Genomic DNA, 15773 nt, shown 5'->3' with positions numbered 1-15773 from the left:
TGAGAGAGAGAGAGAGAGAGAGAGACATAGACGGAGAGCGGAGAAGACAGGGGGCTGTTTAGACAGCGGAGCTGTATTGCACGGAAGACGCCTAAGCATAAGTGCAGCTTCACAGATGAACTGCAAAAAAAAAATTCCGACATACCGTTCCGTTCGGGACAAGTGGGATGCGGAGTGTACCGTGTGCAAAGCTGGCACATATGTCTCAGTGTCCAATAAAGGTGCTGGAGATCTCAAAGCTCACATGGACACCGAAAAACATAAAAAAGCTGTGTGAGGTGAGAGTTCTTCTGCAAAGTTGACTGAGATCTTTGTTAGACCTGGGCAAACAGAGGTTGCTGTAAATGCAGTGGAGGGTGCAATGGCATTTCATATTGTAAAACACCTCAACAGCTACAGGTCCACGGATTGCACCAGTGCCTTGCTAAAAAAGACATTTCCTGACTCTGACATTGCTAAAAAGTTTAGTAGTGCTCGCACCAAGACTGAGGCCATTGTCCATGGTGTTATTAGGGATGGGTACCTTTCACATTTGAAACGATATGGTACCAATGCCCGGTACCTGGCAATCGGTACCGGTACTCAACGGTACAAATTTTCGGTACTTTTTTGTAGTTATGTAGTAAAAAATATCAATTTTTTAAACAATATATATATATATATATATATATATATATATATTGTGCCTCGAGGCCAGTGCCGTTGTCCTCTTTTTTGGAAATCAAAATATGGTCACCCTAGCTTAATGCCATGTTTCTGAAGTGTCGGTGTCACTTTAACCTGTTAAAACATCCTCAGCCCTAATGTGTGTTCTTACAGGGACGCAATAATTTACAACTGAAAAACAGATGGACAAACTGTGAGTCCAAGTCCAGTCTTTGTTCCTATTGTTCAAGTCAAAGTCAGGTCCAAGTCCTTATTATTGCTAGGAGGTTTGAACTCCAAACTCTTGCAAAACTACAACACCGCTAAAGACGTATGATTGGTCAAATCACCCTTTAACAGCTGATCCGGAGCTGGTTCAGGATCTGTTTTCTCTGAGCTGTGAACTCTGTTACTGTGCTATAAACTGTTTCAAGTGAAATCTGCCCATGTGGCCATGCACATTGCTTTTATAGCTAACCTCAGTGTAGATGCTGTTATTGTGACAGAGCCTGGTTTAAAAAAAAGGTTTAATCTGAAAAGAAGTGATCCAGATTTACAAATCCTTTTTTTAAATACGGGATCAGGAAAACAAGATCTAAGACAAAAAGTGGACTGGTTCACCCTGGTCCAGATTAAAACTATTAAAAATATCCGAATCTCGATTGCCATTGCAGTAAAAAGTTGTGTGTACTTTGACCACACCGGGTGTTTAAATCAACACCAACTTAACATCCTTCCAGCTGTTTTAAATAATCTCACTCTAAGTTATAATTTTTAATTTAATTAAATGAATAATATAATTTACTTTTATTTCATATCTATTTATTAAATATAAACAAATGATAAATAATATTATTTTATTTTTTTGTGTTAAATAAATTAATATTTAAATTCAATTTAATACTAAAATGTTTTATCTCAATTAAATTGAAATACTTAATTTTAAGTTTTTTTGTAGTAATTTATTTTGATTTATTGGATCTCAGTATTTTAATTATTTGTTTTTATCAACACAAACAGGATGTTCTACTGAGATAAAGAAGTACATTTTATTTAATGTAATCCAATTTTGTTAACTTTTTTAAGCCATCTTTTGATCAGAATCTTTTAATCCAATCACTTTTATCTGAGTGACCAGACTCTGGGGATGAGACGAGTAAAGGCAACGTGGGTAATCTCTAGCTGTCTGTTTGAGTTCAAAGGTCAATAACTCTCCACCTGTAAGAGAACTGTTGGAGCTACAGGACGGTCAGAACTGAAAGGTGGATAAAGTTTCACCATGATGGATGGTTGGTCTCTACGGCTCCTCCTGTAGAAACCAAACCTCGTTGCGGCGTCCGTAAGGCTTCAGTGGCGGGTCGTAGCTGCAGCAGAAGTACTGCTTACGTTGAAAAGGAGCTGTCTCTCCAAGCGTACGAGTCAAACGCAGAGCCTCGGCCCTGTACTCACTTTCCCCGGCAAAACCTCCAAACTGCCTGAGAACAGACACAAACAGAGACTTAAAAAAAACAGCTGACACATTAAAACAAGCTTGATGATTTTATCAGTTTCAGCTGTTTGATTGTGGGGACGTATCACTGCTGTTGCTGTCTCTGAATGAAGCAGGGAGCTAAAGGAGGGCGCACATGCACAGTGGTATTCAAAGCACATTCACAGTAAGGTCAAGTTAAGCTGCCTGAGGCCCGGCTCGACCAAAACACCCTCCAGGTAACTTCACATGATAACTCAGGCCTCCAAAAATAGAAGAGCTGTTGGAGCTTTGGGTCAGGTGGGGTAATGTCAACCAAATGGTAACCAGAGCTGAGGGAGACTCATGGAGAGACATGAACACACGAATGATACTCTGCTACACGCACAGCCTCCTGTTCCTCCATGCACACCAGCTTTTGACTGACACCTACAGAGCATAGACCGTCATGCCGGGCCGCTCCTCGATCCGGATGGCCTCGTCAGTTGGAGTTGGGGGACTTTGCTGGTACTGGGTGGGAATACGGATGCCAGCTATCAAACGGCGAGACAGGACGCCATCGTTCCTGGGGTACACGTTGATGATGAGAGGCGCTGCTGTCCCCATAGCTTCACCTGCAGAGGAGGTCCAGTTTAAAAAGTGAACACATGAAACCAAATTTAAAAGCATCAGATCATGATCATGAGACTGATAACAGTCATCCTCCTCCTCCTCCAGTCTCTGCTAACCCTCCCATTAGCGAAGCCTCCTATTAATAGAAAACAAATTAAACCCTGTTTCTGCACTCAGGCCCAGTTTGCAGATTGCATTTATGTTTGCCTCAGGGTTTGTTTTTCAGACAGAACGAGGAGGAATCATGACCTCAGACAGCACAAGCATCTGCACATTTTTCAGCATCATCAGGCTGTCTGCTGCAGATCAGGATGTGCTTAAAAATGAAACATATGTCAGTGCCATCTTTGGTTTTTATTATATCTCTTTAGAGCACCCGATGAGGGACCTGCCTCTTAATTAAGTATCATCCAAGGAGCAAAACAAGGCTTCTGAGCTTTAAAATTTAAAGCCAGCACTGAGCCACGACCACTGAGGCTGACATGGAAACACAAAAAATAAAAAAGGCTGTTATTATTCACAGTGAAACAAAGCACTGTATTTTTCATAATGAGTTGCCTGTAGTTTAATTGCAGGTTATAAAACAGACTTGATTGTCCAGATTGCTTAAGTCAGTTTCCCCTCAATAAAAGTTACCAGGGGTCAAAAGAGCCGTGAAAACCAGCAAATCATACACATGGATTACAGTTCCATGAGTATAACTTTGTAATCTGTGTGTATGGACACGCAGCAATGATTGTCTCTGCACAGATTTGCACACAGCTTTTTTTGGTCTTGTATCAGCACACATGTGCTTCGTAGCCAACAACACCTTTTATTTAACTCTTTGTTGCTCTTGTGGGTAACTTTTGATTTGTGTTATTTTTAGCGCCCCCCTGTGGTCCTTTTCTCTTTGCTTATTTGTGCTGTACATGCAGAGAAAGTGTTCTCTTGGTAAAACAATTTATTCTGCTGTCTTTTAAAGGCTCTGTGGGAGTTCTTCTTCTGTGCTGATTCTAGCGCCCCCTCTGAACAAAGCCAGCACTGTTTTTTCCGGATGAAGACTACATTTCCCATGAGCACCATCAGCCTCTGTGGTGAGGTTGTGTCTAGTTTGTTTTTAAAGTTAATGAATGAAAGGAAATCCTGTTTATGGACATTTAGCTCTAAAGTGAACAAAGCTCTGGTTAGAGAGTTTCTGCCTCTAAAACAAAACTTCAACAGGAAATCTTTGTATTAATCCTGCTTTTGTAACTGCCATGAGGACAAAACATTATGTCGACAGGAAACTCAAGCAGCAGAACTACAAACAGATACTCTTCAGGGTGTAAACAGAGAAAGTCTGACCTGAGAGCAGCAAGAAGCTTCCCTCTGATTGGCTCACCTTGCTCGTTGCTCCCTCCGATGTACATGAGCAGCTTCCTCACAAGCTCTCCTGACACTTGGTCAAAGGTTCTCCCCTCAGAGGAGACCGCAACATATTTGGCAGCATCGTACCTCCGCACCTCGAAGCTGACACCGTCCTGGGGGAAGGAGAGGGATGAGGGGGGCTCAGGCATCAGCAGGCCAAACAGAGCTACACATCGTGACATGCACAAACGCAGACACAGCTTTTATTCACCCATACACTCTCAAAGTGTTTCCTCTCATCCTAAGGAAGAGATGGGTGCAGAGATGTGAAGCTCAGATATGATTCACCTCTCACACACTGATGTTGACTTTCTGCTCCCCAGGGACAAAACCCTTCAGCCGGCGGGGTTTACACTCTGGGAGTTTATGTGTGTGTGTGTGTGTTTATGTGAAACTGATGTGGGCAGCCAAATAATAAGATGCAGATGAAGCCTATTTACACTGATCTGATTTAATTTCTTCTTCTGTGCTGCTGTGTGCAGTCAGCCTACAGAAAATAATGGCCAAGAGATGGACGCTCTTACATAACTACAGTGACACACACACACACACACACACACACACACACACACACACACACACACACACACACACACACACACACACACACACACACACACACACAGCTCGCCCCAACCCTCGGACACACAGCAGTGTTGACATGATGCAACAGTTTTGCATTAAACATGATAAAGTGGTGCTAATGTGGAGCAGAGTGGGTCAGCTGTGCAGAGATTTCTTTAGAGGCTGTGAGGGAATCTGCTCAGCGATTGCAGAGACTGTGATTCACGTTTGAAAAACAGAACGTTTTTTTTCAGGATTCAGCTTTGTGTGTGAATCTAAAGGTTTTTACTCTTTGTAATCAAACTTAGCGATGTTATTTGTCTGTTTCACTCATCCTGCCGAGCACAGATCTGCTGGAGGCTGCTGTACAGTTTCTCCTTTTGCTGACAACATTATGTTTTCTAAATGGGACCAGCTGCACAAATAACAATAAGGGCATAATTTCCTCTGTACCTGCTCATGTTTGTATCGTCTTGAAGCTGAAGGAGTGTTTTATGTCCTTTTAGGGCAACTCAGACTTAAAGTGTAAAACAAAGCGTCCCCTCCCTGTGTGTTAATGTGTGACTTTTGGTCTTTGTCGCCACATATTATGCGGCATCAGTTTGTAAGAAGCTGCCATAAAGTGTTTTAAGGACACTCAAAGAAAAAAGTTTCTGGAAAAACCTTTATTCTCCTTCAAAATGTTATAACAAAGCTGTTTAAATTTTTTAAGGCCTGTTTAGAAGCATTGTTGTGTTTTGTTTTGTTTTTTTTTTCTCATGAAGGCTGGAAAATGTTGCAGGGGCTTACTTATGGTGTCCTGAAAGGGACAAAATAGAGTGCAGCTAAAGCATTAATGATGATTATCAACCCCTTGTTAATCATAGTCTCTTCTGCATCTTCTCATGCATTCTTGTTTCATTAATGTTGGTGTTTTGATACCTTAAGGTAATAAGAACTGAAAAACTGAGACAGGAGTGCAAGAAACTGCAGTTCTACAAGTGTCCACTTGAGGCTGTCTCCCAAACAAACAATTGAGCTGATGTTGAATGCTCTTTTTTAACAGCTGACTCTGAAATATTTACTGACCTTAACCCTGGAATCAGCTGAATACACGCGACTTTTTAAAACCCACCTGTCCTGAATATCTGAAAGCTGAGTGTAATGCATAATTAGGCGTGATTAGGGGTGGAGCTAGTTTGGTTGACAGGTGGGCGAGCTGTAGCTCTAAGGTTCGTTGAAGTCCTTCAGGACCCAATGACCTCACTGAGACTCCACCCCTGTTTCATAAGGTCTACAGTCTCCTCCTTGAATATATATATTTTTAAATGTCAGAACATCCTCCCCCTCTTGGTGCAACCCCCAGAAAGCCCAAATCTAACAAAGCAGCGTGTTATTATGAAGCTCTCATGGTGACAGGAACCCACGCTGCTGCTCCGTACGGCCTGTCACTGAGACCGTCATTAACATTGTTTGCTGGAGAAAAAACAGAAAGCAAAGCCCGGCTTCACTTAAGTGGTGCAATTAATTTGTCTTTAGCATGTGTGTGTGTGTGTGTGTGTGTGTGTGTGTGTTTAGCTGCTGCCAGCTTACACATTTATAATTACTGTGTGCCTGAACACAGGAGGTATCATAAATACTCCTTAAATTGTTGCTTTATTTCCAGATATTCGCCTGCAAACTTCTCATTGAACTGCACCTCTAAGCTGCTGTAAATCTGTGTGTGTGTGTGTGTGTGTCCTGCCAGACAGTCCCTCTGTATTGTGTGTCCGTTTTAATTAACAGTGTAAGGTGTCAGATTCAGGTTAGCTCTCCACGGATCGGGTGACAAGCTCTGGTTTCAGTACCTGACATTTAGACGGGTCAGTCAGAGATTTGCTGAAGCCTGAGCTCTGACCTTTAAAGGTGGTTTAGTGAACAGAAATGAGACAACACACTGCTTTAGGATGAGTAAAGTCAGTGATTGGTCACAAATTGTAGATTTTTGGCCAATTTTCCAGCAGATTTGAACATACGTTAACATTTTCTTTATGATTTCTGCAGCAAAACATTGGAGTTAGACTGAACGCATTTCTACAGGACATTATTAAAACTTAGATATTTACGCATGCAGCTTATTCAGGCAACTTTCCTTTGAATTTTACTTCCAGAAAAAGACACTGCCACAGTGCAGAAAAAGAGTAGATAAGTAGATGTGGATGTGTTGTTTGTTTGGGTTCTTTGGATTCTGCTCTGTCGGGCTGTAAATCCTCATTGTCTCACTCAGTCTGTTAAATGTGAGCTGCTGCCCAAAGATAAACACAAAAGCCACAGTCAAAACAAACCAAATGTGACATCACATGGCAGCTTTGCAGCAGGGCATTGTCAGGGCAGCAGCACAGAGGGAAGACACTAGCAGCAGCTGTTTGGCACAGCTTCAGCTTCCAGCAGCCATCACTGTGTTTAGTTTAATAAATGTTCATCCTTTAACTCTGTCAAACATATTTATACTTCAGCAGAACCAGAGGATGGATGAGGGAGGGGCCTGTGTGGAGAGGGCATGCCCTTTCCCCCTGTGACGTCTGTGCACTAAGTCACTGCTCTCCTCACGTTAGTCCCAGTATCAGAGCACATGTGAGCTCCTGGGTCAGCCTCAAACTGATCCGCATCTTCCTCCAGGTCAGCTTGACCTCTGTGGTTTCATGTAGACGCACAGGAAGCTGTTTTTCTTCACACACATGCATCTACGGTGTCATGATGGCAGGAAGCGCTCTGTGCACTGCGCACATCAATAAATCCGGAACAAATACCTTCACTCTAGCGTGTGTGTACAGCTGTTTTTAAGGTAACAAAGACCTCAGCATCACCATCTTTAATCAGGGCTGCTTGTTGATTGGCAGAGGACCGCTGGCTGATTGGCCCCTCGGCCTCACACTGAGCCTCAGCGGGCATCCTTATAGGTCACAAGTAATTAAGTGGCGGGCTGTCAGTCAAGGTTACACTGGGGCAGATAACAGCAGGAGGAAAACAGCAAAGCAGTGACCATCTTAACAAACCCACCTTTATATCTAAGTTAATGCTAAGATCAGGGTTAAATAAACCTGCAAACACCTTTACAACACCGCGCGTAATCATCGCTGCACGCGCGTAAAACCGTGTAGAGAGGTCATTAGAAACAATTAAAAGAAGATAAAACACCAAAGAGAAGAAGCCTTGGCCGCTTACCTTTGTCTCACTGCTGAGCAGTTTGTACTCTGTCTCCTCTGTGGCCCCAAAGAGGGAGTTTTTGATCATGCCAAACATGCTTCGGCCAGGTCACCTCTTCTCTCTCCGCTCCTTTGGTTTCTTCTTCGTCCTTCCTGTCCTCCTATATCTGCTTCAATAGAACAACTTTCTCTCCGAGCCTTCTTTATGAGGTTGTTCAACTCTTTTAGCAACCTCGATGAACGATTGGCAACTTCTGGCACAACCCGGGACGCCTTTACGCGCAAAATACGCGCCGAGTTCCAGAGAGCTCCAGAGCAGGCGCGTCTTTCTGCTGGAGACAGAGGTTGGAGGTGCTGACTCCTCGCCCCTTTGCCGAACTACAGGATGAACGAATCAGCCTCCACTCTGAAGGCTGAAGAGTCTCCGCCCTCCTCCTCCTCCGAGCTTTCCTTCACAGCAGCTGGATGCACACTTATGTCACCACCTTTCACTCACATTTAAGTTCACAGGAAGTGGGGCATCGGGCTGACAGGACAGGGCTCTTTCCCCACGCTTTATTACCCCCACATGAGTTCAGGTTACGCTGACATTAAAAATCTATGAAGTTGCATGACTAATCCCTGGAATAATCTGCCCCATGGTCAATAGAAGGTCACAGTTTTCATCTGAACTCTCCACTTGGTGTAACCTTCGGAGGCACGCAGCTTTTGTTCAGGTTCCCTCTCTTTGTTTGTCAGGGCTGCCTGCTCCACGATGCAGAAAACAGAGAGGCACATTTACATCCTGCTCTCTGTGCTGTACACACTTTGACACAAGCCGTTGGTTTGTCAGTTTGCATTGGACTTTCTTTCCCCGGCTAACTGTGTATCTCTGTGTGTGTGTGTGTGTGTGTGTGTGAGTGTGTGTGTGTGTGTGTAAGAGAGAGACAGAGTTTGGGGCCGCAGCATGGGTGCACGTCTTCCTCCCTGTGTCACTGTGAATTGTTTGCTTTGGGCTTAGTCTATTTAAATTCACACTGAGGGCAGTGTTAGTCAGCGCTGAGGAGTAAAGGAGGCAGGAGGAGAGGATTTTAGGAGGAAAAAAGGAAAAAGGGAGAAGGGGTAGGATATGATCAGGGGGCCAGGAGAGCAGATGCAGTGTTAAAGAGCTTCACACGGAGGGAGAGGACAGACATGACTCCGTCTCAGTTTTCACTGCACCTCACTCACAGCATGAATATAAATTTTGACTCCATAACATCCATGTTCCCTGTGAGTGTCTCTGTTCTCCTCTGCTCCTCCTGCCCTCTGTCTCGCACACACTGTTGTTTTGTAGAACTTTTCCTCTTTCCCTTACATAATGCCACAGTGTCTGCTGCTGGAGCACGCAGACAGCATCCCTCTGGCCTGTGTTTACCTCTGTGTGCAGCCTCACGCTGCCTCAAAACCTACCCTACAGACACAGATACACAGCAGCAGCTTAGCTGTTCAGTGTCTGAGGTTAAATGTGGTCCAAAAAGAAGCTAATAAAACAGGAGAGAGGTTGTGAACTGGAAACAAGCTTTTGGTCAAAAAAAGAGGAAGCTGAAGGGAAGAGTGCAACTGTGGCAAAGTGTAGTGGGAAAAACTGCAAAGAATCAAAAAGAATACTGGAAATTTTTAACTTCGGGATGTCAATTTAATATTTATGGAAGCCCTGAGCTGATACATTTCTGTGCAAATTATTTAATTCATTTTCTCTGATTGGTTTAGGTTGTTTTATTTAGATCTTTACTTATTTTATCAATATCTTAATAATAAAAGTGTAATGTGTGTTGTCTCCATCTCAACAAACATAGGAAAGCTTCAGTTAGACATCAGTCATCTAAAGGCAGTACTCTCAACTGTCTTCATGTTGAATCAACTCTGGCTCCTGCAGGGCAGTCACCCCCCTTCTCTTCTGTCAGGGCATGTGTATGCATCATCTTTCATGTAGATGCATCAGAGGATTGATAAACAATCAGATTATATGCGGTAGACTAAAGATTGATGTATATCTCAAATAAATAACTACAGAATTCCCCCCAATAGTTGAACAGAAACTCAGATTTTAGTCAGACAGATGGATCAAAATGAAGTGACCTCACAGTCCCTTTCATTTCTCTGCAGAGAACAGTGTGGAAATGCTGCAGGCTACGTTATGTTTACAGAATATCATCATTATTTCACATATGCTTCTCAGATCACATTCTCATCATGTTTATTCCCTTTGACTCTTCACAGAAAAACAACAGACACAGTTTCCTCAAAGCAGTCCATGATGTTGAAACCTCCAGCTCCAGACTTCAGCCACGTATTCAGACGTGTGCATTCAGGACGAGATGGATCAGCCATCGAAAAGTCAGCTCTAAACACAGTCAACACTCTCCTCGGATGTTGCACCCTCCTACATCCTCACTTCTCCCAGCCTTTACCTCCCGGCTGTGTGGGCAATCTGAGCCCCACCAGACCAGCCACCTCCTCCGGGCTGCGTTCTCCCTTGCCGTGGTAAAGGTTGTGCAGAATCATGTGGTTCCTGGTGGAGGACAGCAAACACAGGTAGGAGTCTGCGTCATGGTGAGCCTCCTGCTGGGCACGACAGTACCTCTCTCCTGTTACCTGTGAAGAGGAAAAAGAAGAGAAAATCAGATGATGAATCACAAATTTACATGATTAGATAACACCAGAAAACAAATCAAGCTTTTATCTTTTTATTCTGTTGGTAAACTCAATCAGGGCAGAGAGGAAATCACATAAAGTTAAGATTAGTAAAGAGAAGCCTGCAGGTGCTGCTGGTGGGGAACACAGTCCTCCACTTACTGACTACAACATAAACAAATGTGCAGGGATGTCAGGCTTTTATATGAGGAAATTATTTCTCCTCATCAAGCGGAACAGCCACACGGACACTGAGCATTGGGTCCAGCCCCTATAGACTTTGACGTATACATTATCATGCCTCTGGGCAGGTTCAGAGCTGGGACAGACTCACACTGACAAGCAGGAGTTGCTTCTAGCTGTTGTGCTTCAGTGAGTGCACATGCATTCAACCACCCTGGTGAGCCATGTGCTCTGAAGCATGAACAATCCCAGCTTTAAGCATATATGCCCAACAATCCCCAGCCTTCATCTGAACTGGCAGCTCTACTGTGTAGTGAGACAAACAGCAAGCACTTAGGTGGAGATGAGGGCATAAAATAACAGATGAAAGCTCAGATTTTGACACAAATGAAGTCACAAGAGTTTACGACTTTACACTCTCCCATACTGAGAAAATACTTGTCCAGCAATCTTAAACATTTTTCTTTATTTGACTAATCAAATCAGCTCTTTATCACAGTTAGAAAATACACCATCACACATCATAGTCATAGCAGTAGTGTCTTCCTCAGTCCCGCTGTCAGTGCACTGTAAGTGAACAAAACCGCTGTGCTTTTTATTTACAAAATCTGCTTGTCCCTTTAACAAATCTAAAATAATCTACAGTTGAACAGATTTGGATTAAGCATACAGGTACAGCTCAACCAACTGTCTCTCCTGCTTTCTGTTGCATCCAAGCACATATGCACACTCATATGTTCTTGTATATCGTACACAAATACAGACAGATTTCAGCAAGTGAACGCAGACTTCTCACCTTTTATTTATTGAAGACTGGATTAAAAACAGCTATACATACCATTGGATAAGAAACAGTGCATAATGTCATTACGCGGGACTTTAGTTATACACTTTACATGCCACAAGAGCCGACAGATTTCTTTCTCTGCGTTTGAAGCTTTAGCATCACACCTGAGACGTTATCTGGATTTAAGTAAAACAAAAAAAAAAAACACTGAAAAATAAAATAAATAAATAAAACACAGCATTTAAACTATAATGACCCAGTTCCCAACCCAAATCTACCATAGAGAAAAGTTTTCAGAGTAAGACTTTCAAAAAATATTGTTAACCCTTCGTATCATTTATGTTGTCAGGTTTCACCAACAAACAAACTGTGCTTCAAAAAGCCTAAAGACCGTGAGTTAATCTCCGTTACAAACATAAAAAAATATATTAACTATTAAAAGTGTTACTGAAGGTCTTGTTTAATTTTGTAGATCAGAAAGGGGACCAAGTTTTAAGCTTTAACACAAATGAAGAACATGTGTCAATCATATTGAGTTTATGTCATCCAGCTAACAGTGAAGAATAAAGAAACTGGTTATTAAAAGTAAAACTTTGGTATTAGGATGCTTTTTGATACATTAGTGTATTAAAATAATATTATCATTATCACCTGCTGCAGCTCTTTAGCTGAGGGCTAATGTGTTAGCATGTCCTTCGGCAGTCACCTTGCTTCACAGCTTCCTTAAAACTCACATTGCAGGCTTTAAACACTATCGCATGTCATGTTTCACGTTTACTCACTCTCGAGTCTAAATATAGAATAATATTTCCACATTCTTTTAAAAAACAGAACCGTTACTAAGAGCTTGGGTTAGCTTTCGATAGCCATACATTCGTTTGTGATGCTAGTTAGCACACTGAGCTAACGTTAGCGGAAGCGAATCTAGAGGTAAACTCACCTTATTCTTACGGAACTGGTCCATAACATAGCTGTACGCCAGAGACTTTCTGTACCCCGATCCATGGATGGCTCTTAATTCTTTCAGGATTCCCCTACAGATCCGCAACGGAGATGCTAGCGCTGCCATCTCTGCGCTCTGCTGCGACTGAGCAGGCAGGCTCAATCGAACACCGAGCACATACACATTAGCACATCCACCACGTGGGGGCGATGTGTCATACTGATCAGATTACCACGCACATGTCATTCCCTTGAGTATTTATTGTAGAATTTTATCTTTTATTACAGTCAGACTTACATTTCCACCTTAAATTTGTGTCATTTCCAAACGGACAGAAGAACTCGGGTGACCTCAGCAGGAGGGAAACAGGTGTACACGGTGAGACTGCATGAAGGAGTTTACCTGAAGTGCTAAAAGTAGCGTCAACTCATTTGAACGTTTAGATGTCACTGAATATGTCCACGCTTATGCAGAAACTGATGTTCAAGTTGATGTTTTAACATGTAATATTATGCTATTTTTCTTTCTCTTATCAGAACACGTGAAAAACAGCAGGAACCCGCAGTCCTGTCTGTCAGGTAGACCGACAGGTAGGTTTTCTTTGAGGGTTCAAGTCATTAACAACAGATTTGATGAATTGACTTAATGGTTTATTTATCAGAATCTTGTGGTTAGCAGTGGAAATTATCCTGGTCTGCATAAATGAAGGGGTGTTGTTTTCACATTGCAAGATAAAGTGACCAGTTGCAAAATTACATGATGCTGCAAAAAACATGTTTAAATACCTTGTTACACAACCTGGGAGAACAGCTTTCCCCCCCCATTGTGTCAAAATGACCCAAACAAAGCAAACTGTGACATTCTGCCTCCACAAACACTTCTGTTTCTTCATTAATTTCCTCTCTCTAAGACACATGAACATCAGTAGTGCACAGCACAGCTCTTTTGTTAATTCACTGCGTCCCAACACTGTGAACACACAACCAGAAACAGCTGAGTGTAGGAAGCCGAGCCCTGAAACACTGAAGTGCATTAGTTTTGCCGTTAGCAGACACAAGTGTTAAATCTTTAGTCAGCGTACAGTCATGATGATAAACGCTGCAGTTAGCTTCATCTTCACCCTGTATTTGTCAGGAAATTTGCTGAGCATAGCAGATAGAAGACTGCCTTCTGCTTCAGGAGAGTAGCCGGAGAGCTTACAGAGTCTGAAGAGAGACTGAAGAAAGAGGGTTTTATTCTAATAATTAATAAGGCATGGTGTGCAGAGCAAAGCAGCAGTGAATGCAGGGTGGGAATAACACGTATAGCTGTTTTACAGAGGCAGAATCAGGACTCAGAGGAAAGGACAGATCACAAAGAGGATGTTCGATTTTCATATGATTTAAAATAATCAGAGACCCCTCCCTTCTTAAACCGCAAAAACAACAAACTCTGTTGGTGGGCAATGACCCCTATTTTATTCTAATTTCCAGGTCCTCAGATGGCTCAGGTGGTCGTTGAGCAGAGACTGATGAAAGTCTTAAAGTGCCTAAAGTCTGCATGTCCTGAAGCCCCACTCACCTGGATCCTCAGGTACTTGTGACCTAAGCTTGTGTTTTATTAACATACACAGCCTTACACACCTCTGGCTGCAATATGGAACAGGTTTATCAAAATTGTTTCTTAAAAGGGGTCAGCAGAAGAGACAGGCGGTAGATTTTTTTGACAGATCTATCTGCCGTGTGTCTTGTTTTTTTCCTCCCAACAATATTGAAAATACATGTTCATAATGTTCTGTGTTTAGGTTTCCTGTTTATCCTTTTTGCAGACTCATGCTGAAAATAAGAGCCATGCATTAGCCGGGCATCAATCTGTATCAATCTCTCTGCAGAGATTCAGCCGTACTTTGAGTGATGCCACCTTCCTTTGTGCGCTGCTACCTCAGATTTGGACATGTGGAAGCTGTCATCTGTTACCATGGCAGCGCTGAGTTTAGCTCAGGGCAGGATGCAGGGAAAGGATGAGTGTGTTTAAACACACTGCAGACATGAATAATTCTTTGTCTGAATGTGTTTGTAGGTGAGAGATGATGATGAATGCTTTTAAGAAAGAGAAGATTTTTGCACCAGATTAATTTTACAGTTTAATCAGATGAGATGCTTTGATGGGATTATCTACTTTTGGTTATTTTACGGCACTAGATTTTAAAAAACATCCAGAGTCAGTCTTTAAACAACTGATCTATCTTTTAAACATGGATGTAAATTAAGTAGTAATCTGCTCAATTTGTGCAGTTTTTGAAACCTCTACATCTTCAGATGTTGTAGAAATCCCTAAATCTGTCTTTAAACTGATCAAAACACTCCATTCTAAAAATACAAGAGAACGAGACTTGCTGAAATTATGCGGTCAGACCTCAAATACAAAGGTCTTCCCATAGCTCCACCCCTTGACAGGCTTCCAGAGGGCTGGCCAATCAGAAGGAAGGGGGTTTGTGGAGCGGGAAGTCTTAAAATGAGGAGTTTCAGACAGAGGCTGAGATAAGAGTTTTCAACCCTTATGGTTAAAAATTTTTGTTTTTCACATTTTCTTAACAGAATTAAAGTTTGCATGAGTGTGGCATCTGAACTTCCACAAAACCAGGTCCATGAAGTTAACTCAAATACCCGTGACTTTAAAGACAACAGGTTTAAAGTTATCCTGCATTATAATCTCTCCTGAATGATTTTTTGTGTGATGCAAGAGAAGACAGACTTGTAATTTAACATATTTAATCTCAAAGACACTGAAAGGCACTTAAATTTAAGGTGTTTTAGTTTGAGTTAATCTGTGCCCACTACAAGAAGGTGAAATAAAACGCTTCAAAAATGTTCAATATTCTCTTTAAAGTATATCTTTATCTGGTCTTCTATCCTAGGGAGGGAATTCATTAAGAATAAAAATAGTATCCAGCAGTGATAAAAATGGATTAGGAGTGAATTATTTCTCACATCAGAATCAGTATCAACCCTGATGTCTGACTCTGAGCATGCTCAGATCATGAGTTTATTGTGAAATCCAGAAACCTTGTGTAGTTAGTGTCACACTCTTCAAATGGATGAGTTATAGTTTCACACTGCAGAGGTCACATGACCTCAGAGGGGTCGCTTCAGCCCCTCAATCTCAGTGTTTCCAGTTGATAGGCTGTGGATCCATGTTGGCCTCAAGGGGGAGCCAGCCTCTTATCAGTCTCACACACCGGTTTGGTTCCTCGACATTTGTTGGAAGCCAGCTCTCTCTCCCCCTCCTCTCTTCCTCTATCTCTCTCACTCTTTCAATGAATACTAATGCAGCGTGTGGGCCCACCTCCCTTCCTCCCATCTTTTCGCAGGGATGGGCGGGAGA

General features: G+C 42.4%; 2 protein-coding genes across 2 annotated transcripts; both read right to left on the bottom strand.

Moving 5' to 3' along the window:
- Positions 1–746: 746 nt before the first annotated feature.
- Positions 747–8398, bottom strand: LOC141808977 (heme-binding protein 1-like). Its single transcript, XM_074695757.1, has 4 exons — positions 7862–8398; positions 4089–4227; positions 2547–2727; positions 747–2120 (listed from the first exon to the last, which is right to left on the bottom strand). Exons 1-4 carry the CDS (start codon positions 7937–7939, stop codon positions 1943–1945), a joined length of 576 nt encoding a protein of 191 aa, XP_074551858.1. The 5' UTR covers positions 7940–8398; the 3' UTR covers positions 747–1942.
- Positions 8399–9472: 1074 nt separating this feature from the next.
- fmc1 (formation of mitochondrial complex V assembly factor 1 homolog) lies at positions 9473–12594 on the bottom strand. The gene is made up of 2 exons (XM_074695758.1): positions 12408–12594; positions 9473–10458 (listed from the first exon to the last, which is right to left on the bottom strand). Exons 1-2 carry the CDS (start codon positions 12534–12536, stop codon positions 10255–10257), a joined length of 333 nt encoding a protein of 110 aa, XP_074551859.1. The 5' UTR covers positions 12537–12594; the 3' UTR covers positions 9473–10254.
- Between the last annotated feature and the right edge of the window lie 3179 nt (positions 12595–15773).

Source organism: Halichoeres trimaculatus, unplaced genomic scaffold, assembly GCF_033239565.1.
Source record: "Halichoeres trimaculatus isolate MK-OKI-2021-1 unplaced genomic scaffold, fHalTri1.1 fHalTri1_scaffold_20, whole genome shotgun sequence".
NCBI classification, from domain to species: domain Eukaryota; kingdom Metazoa; phylum Chordata; class Actinopteri; order Labriformes; family Labridae; genus Halichoeres; species Halichoeres trimaculatus.
The sequence above is the reverse complement of the archived record's forward strand: the minus strand, read 5'-3'. Positions and strand labels throughout refer to the sequence as shown.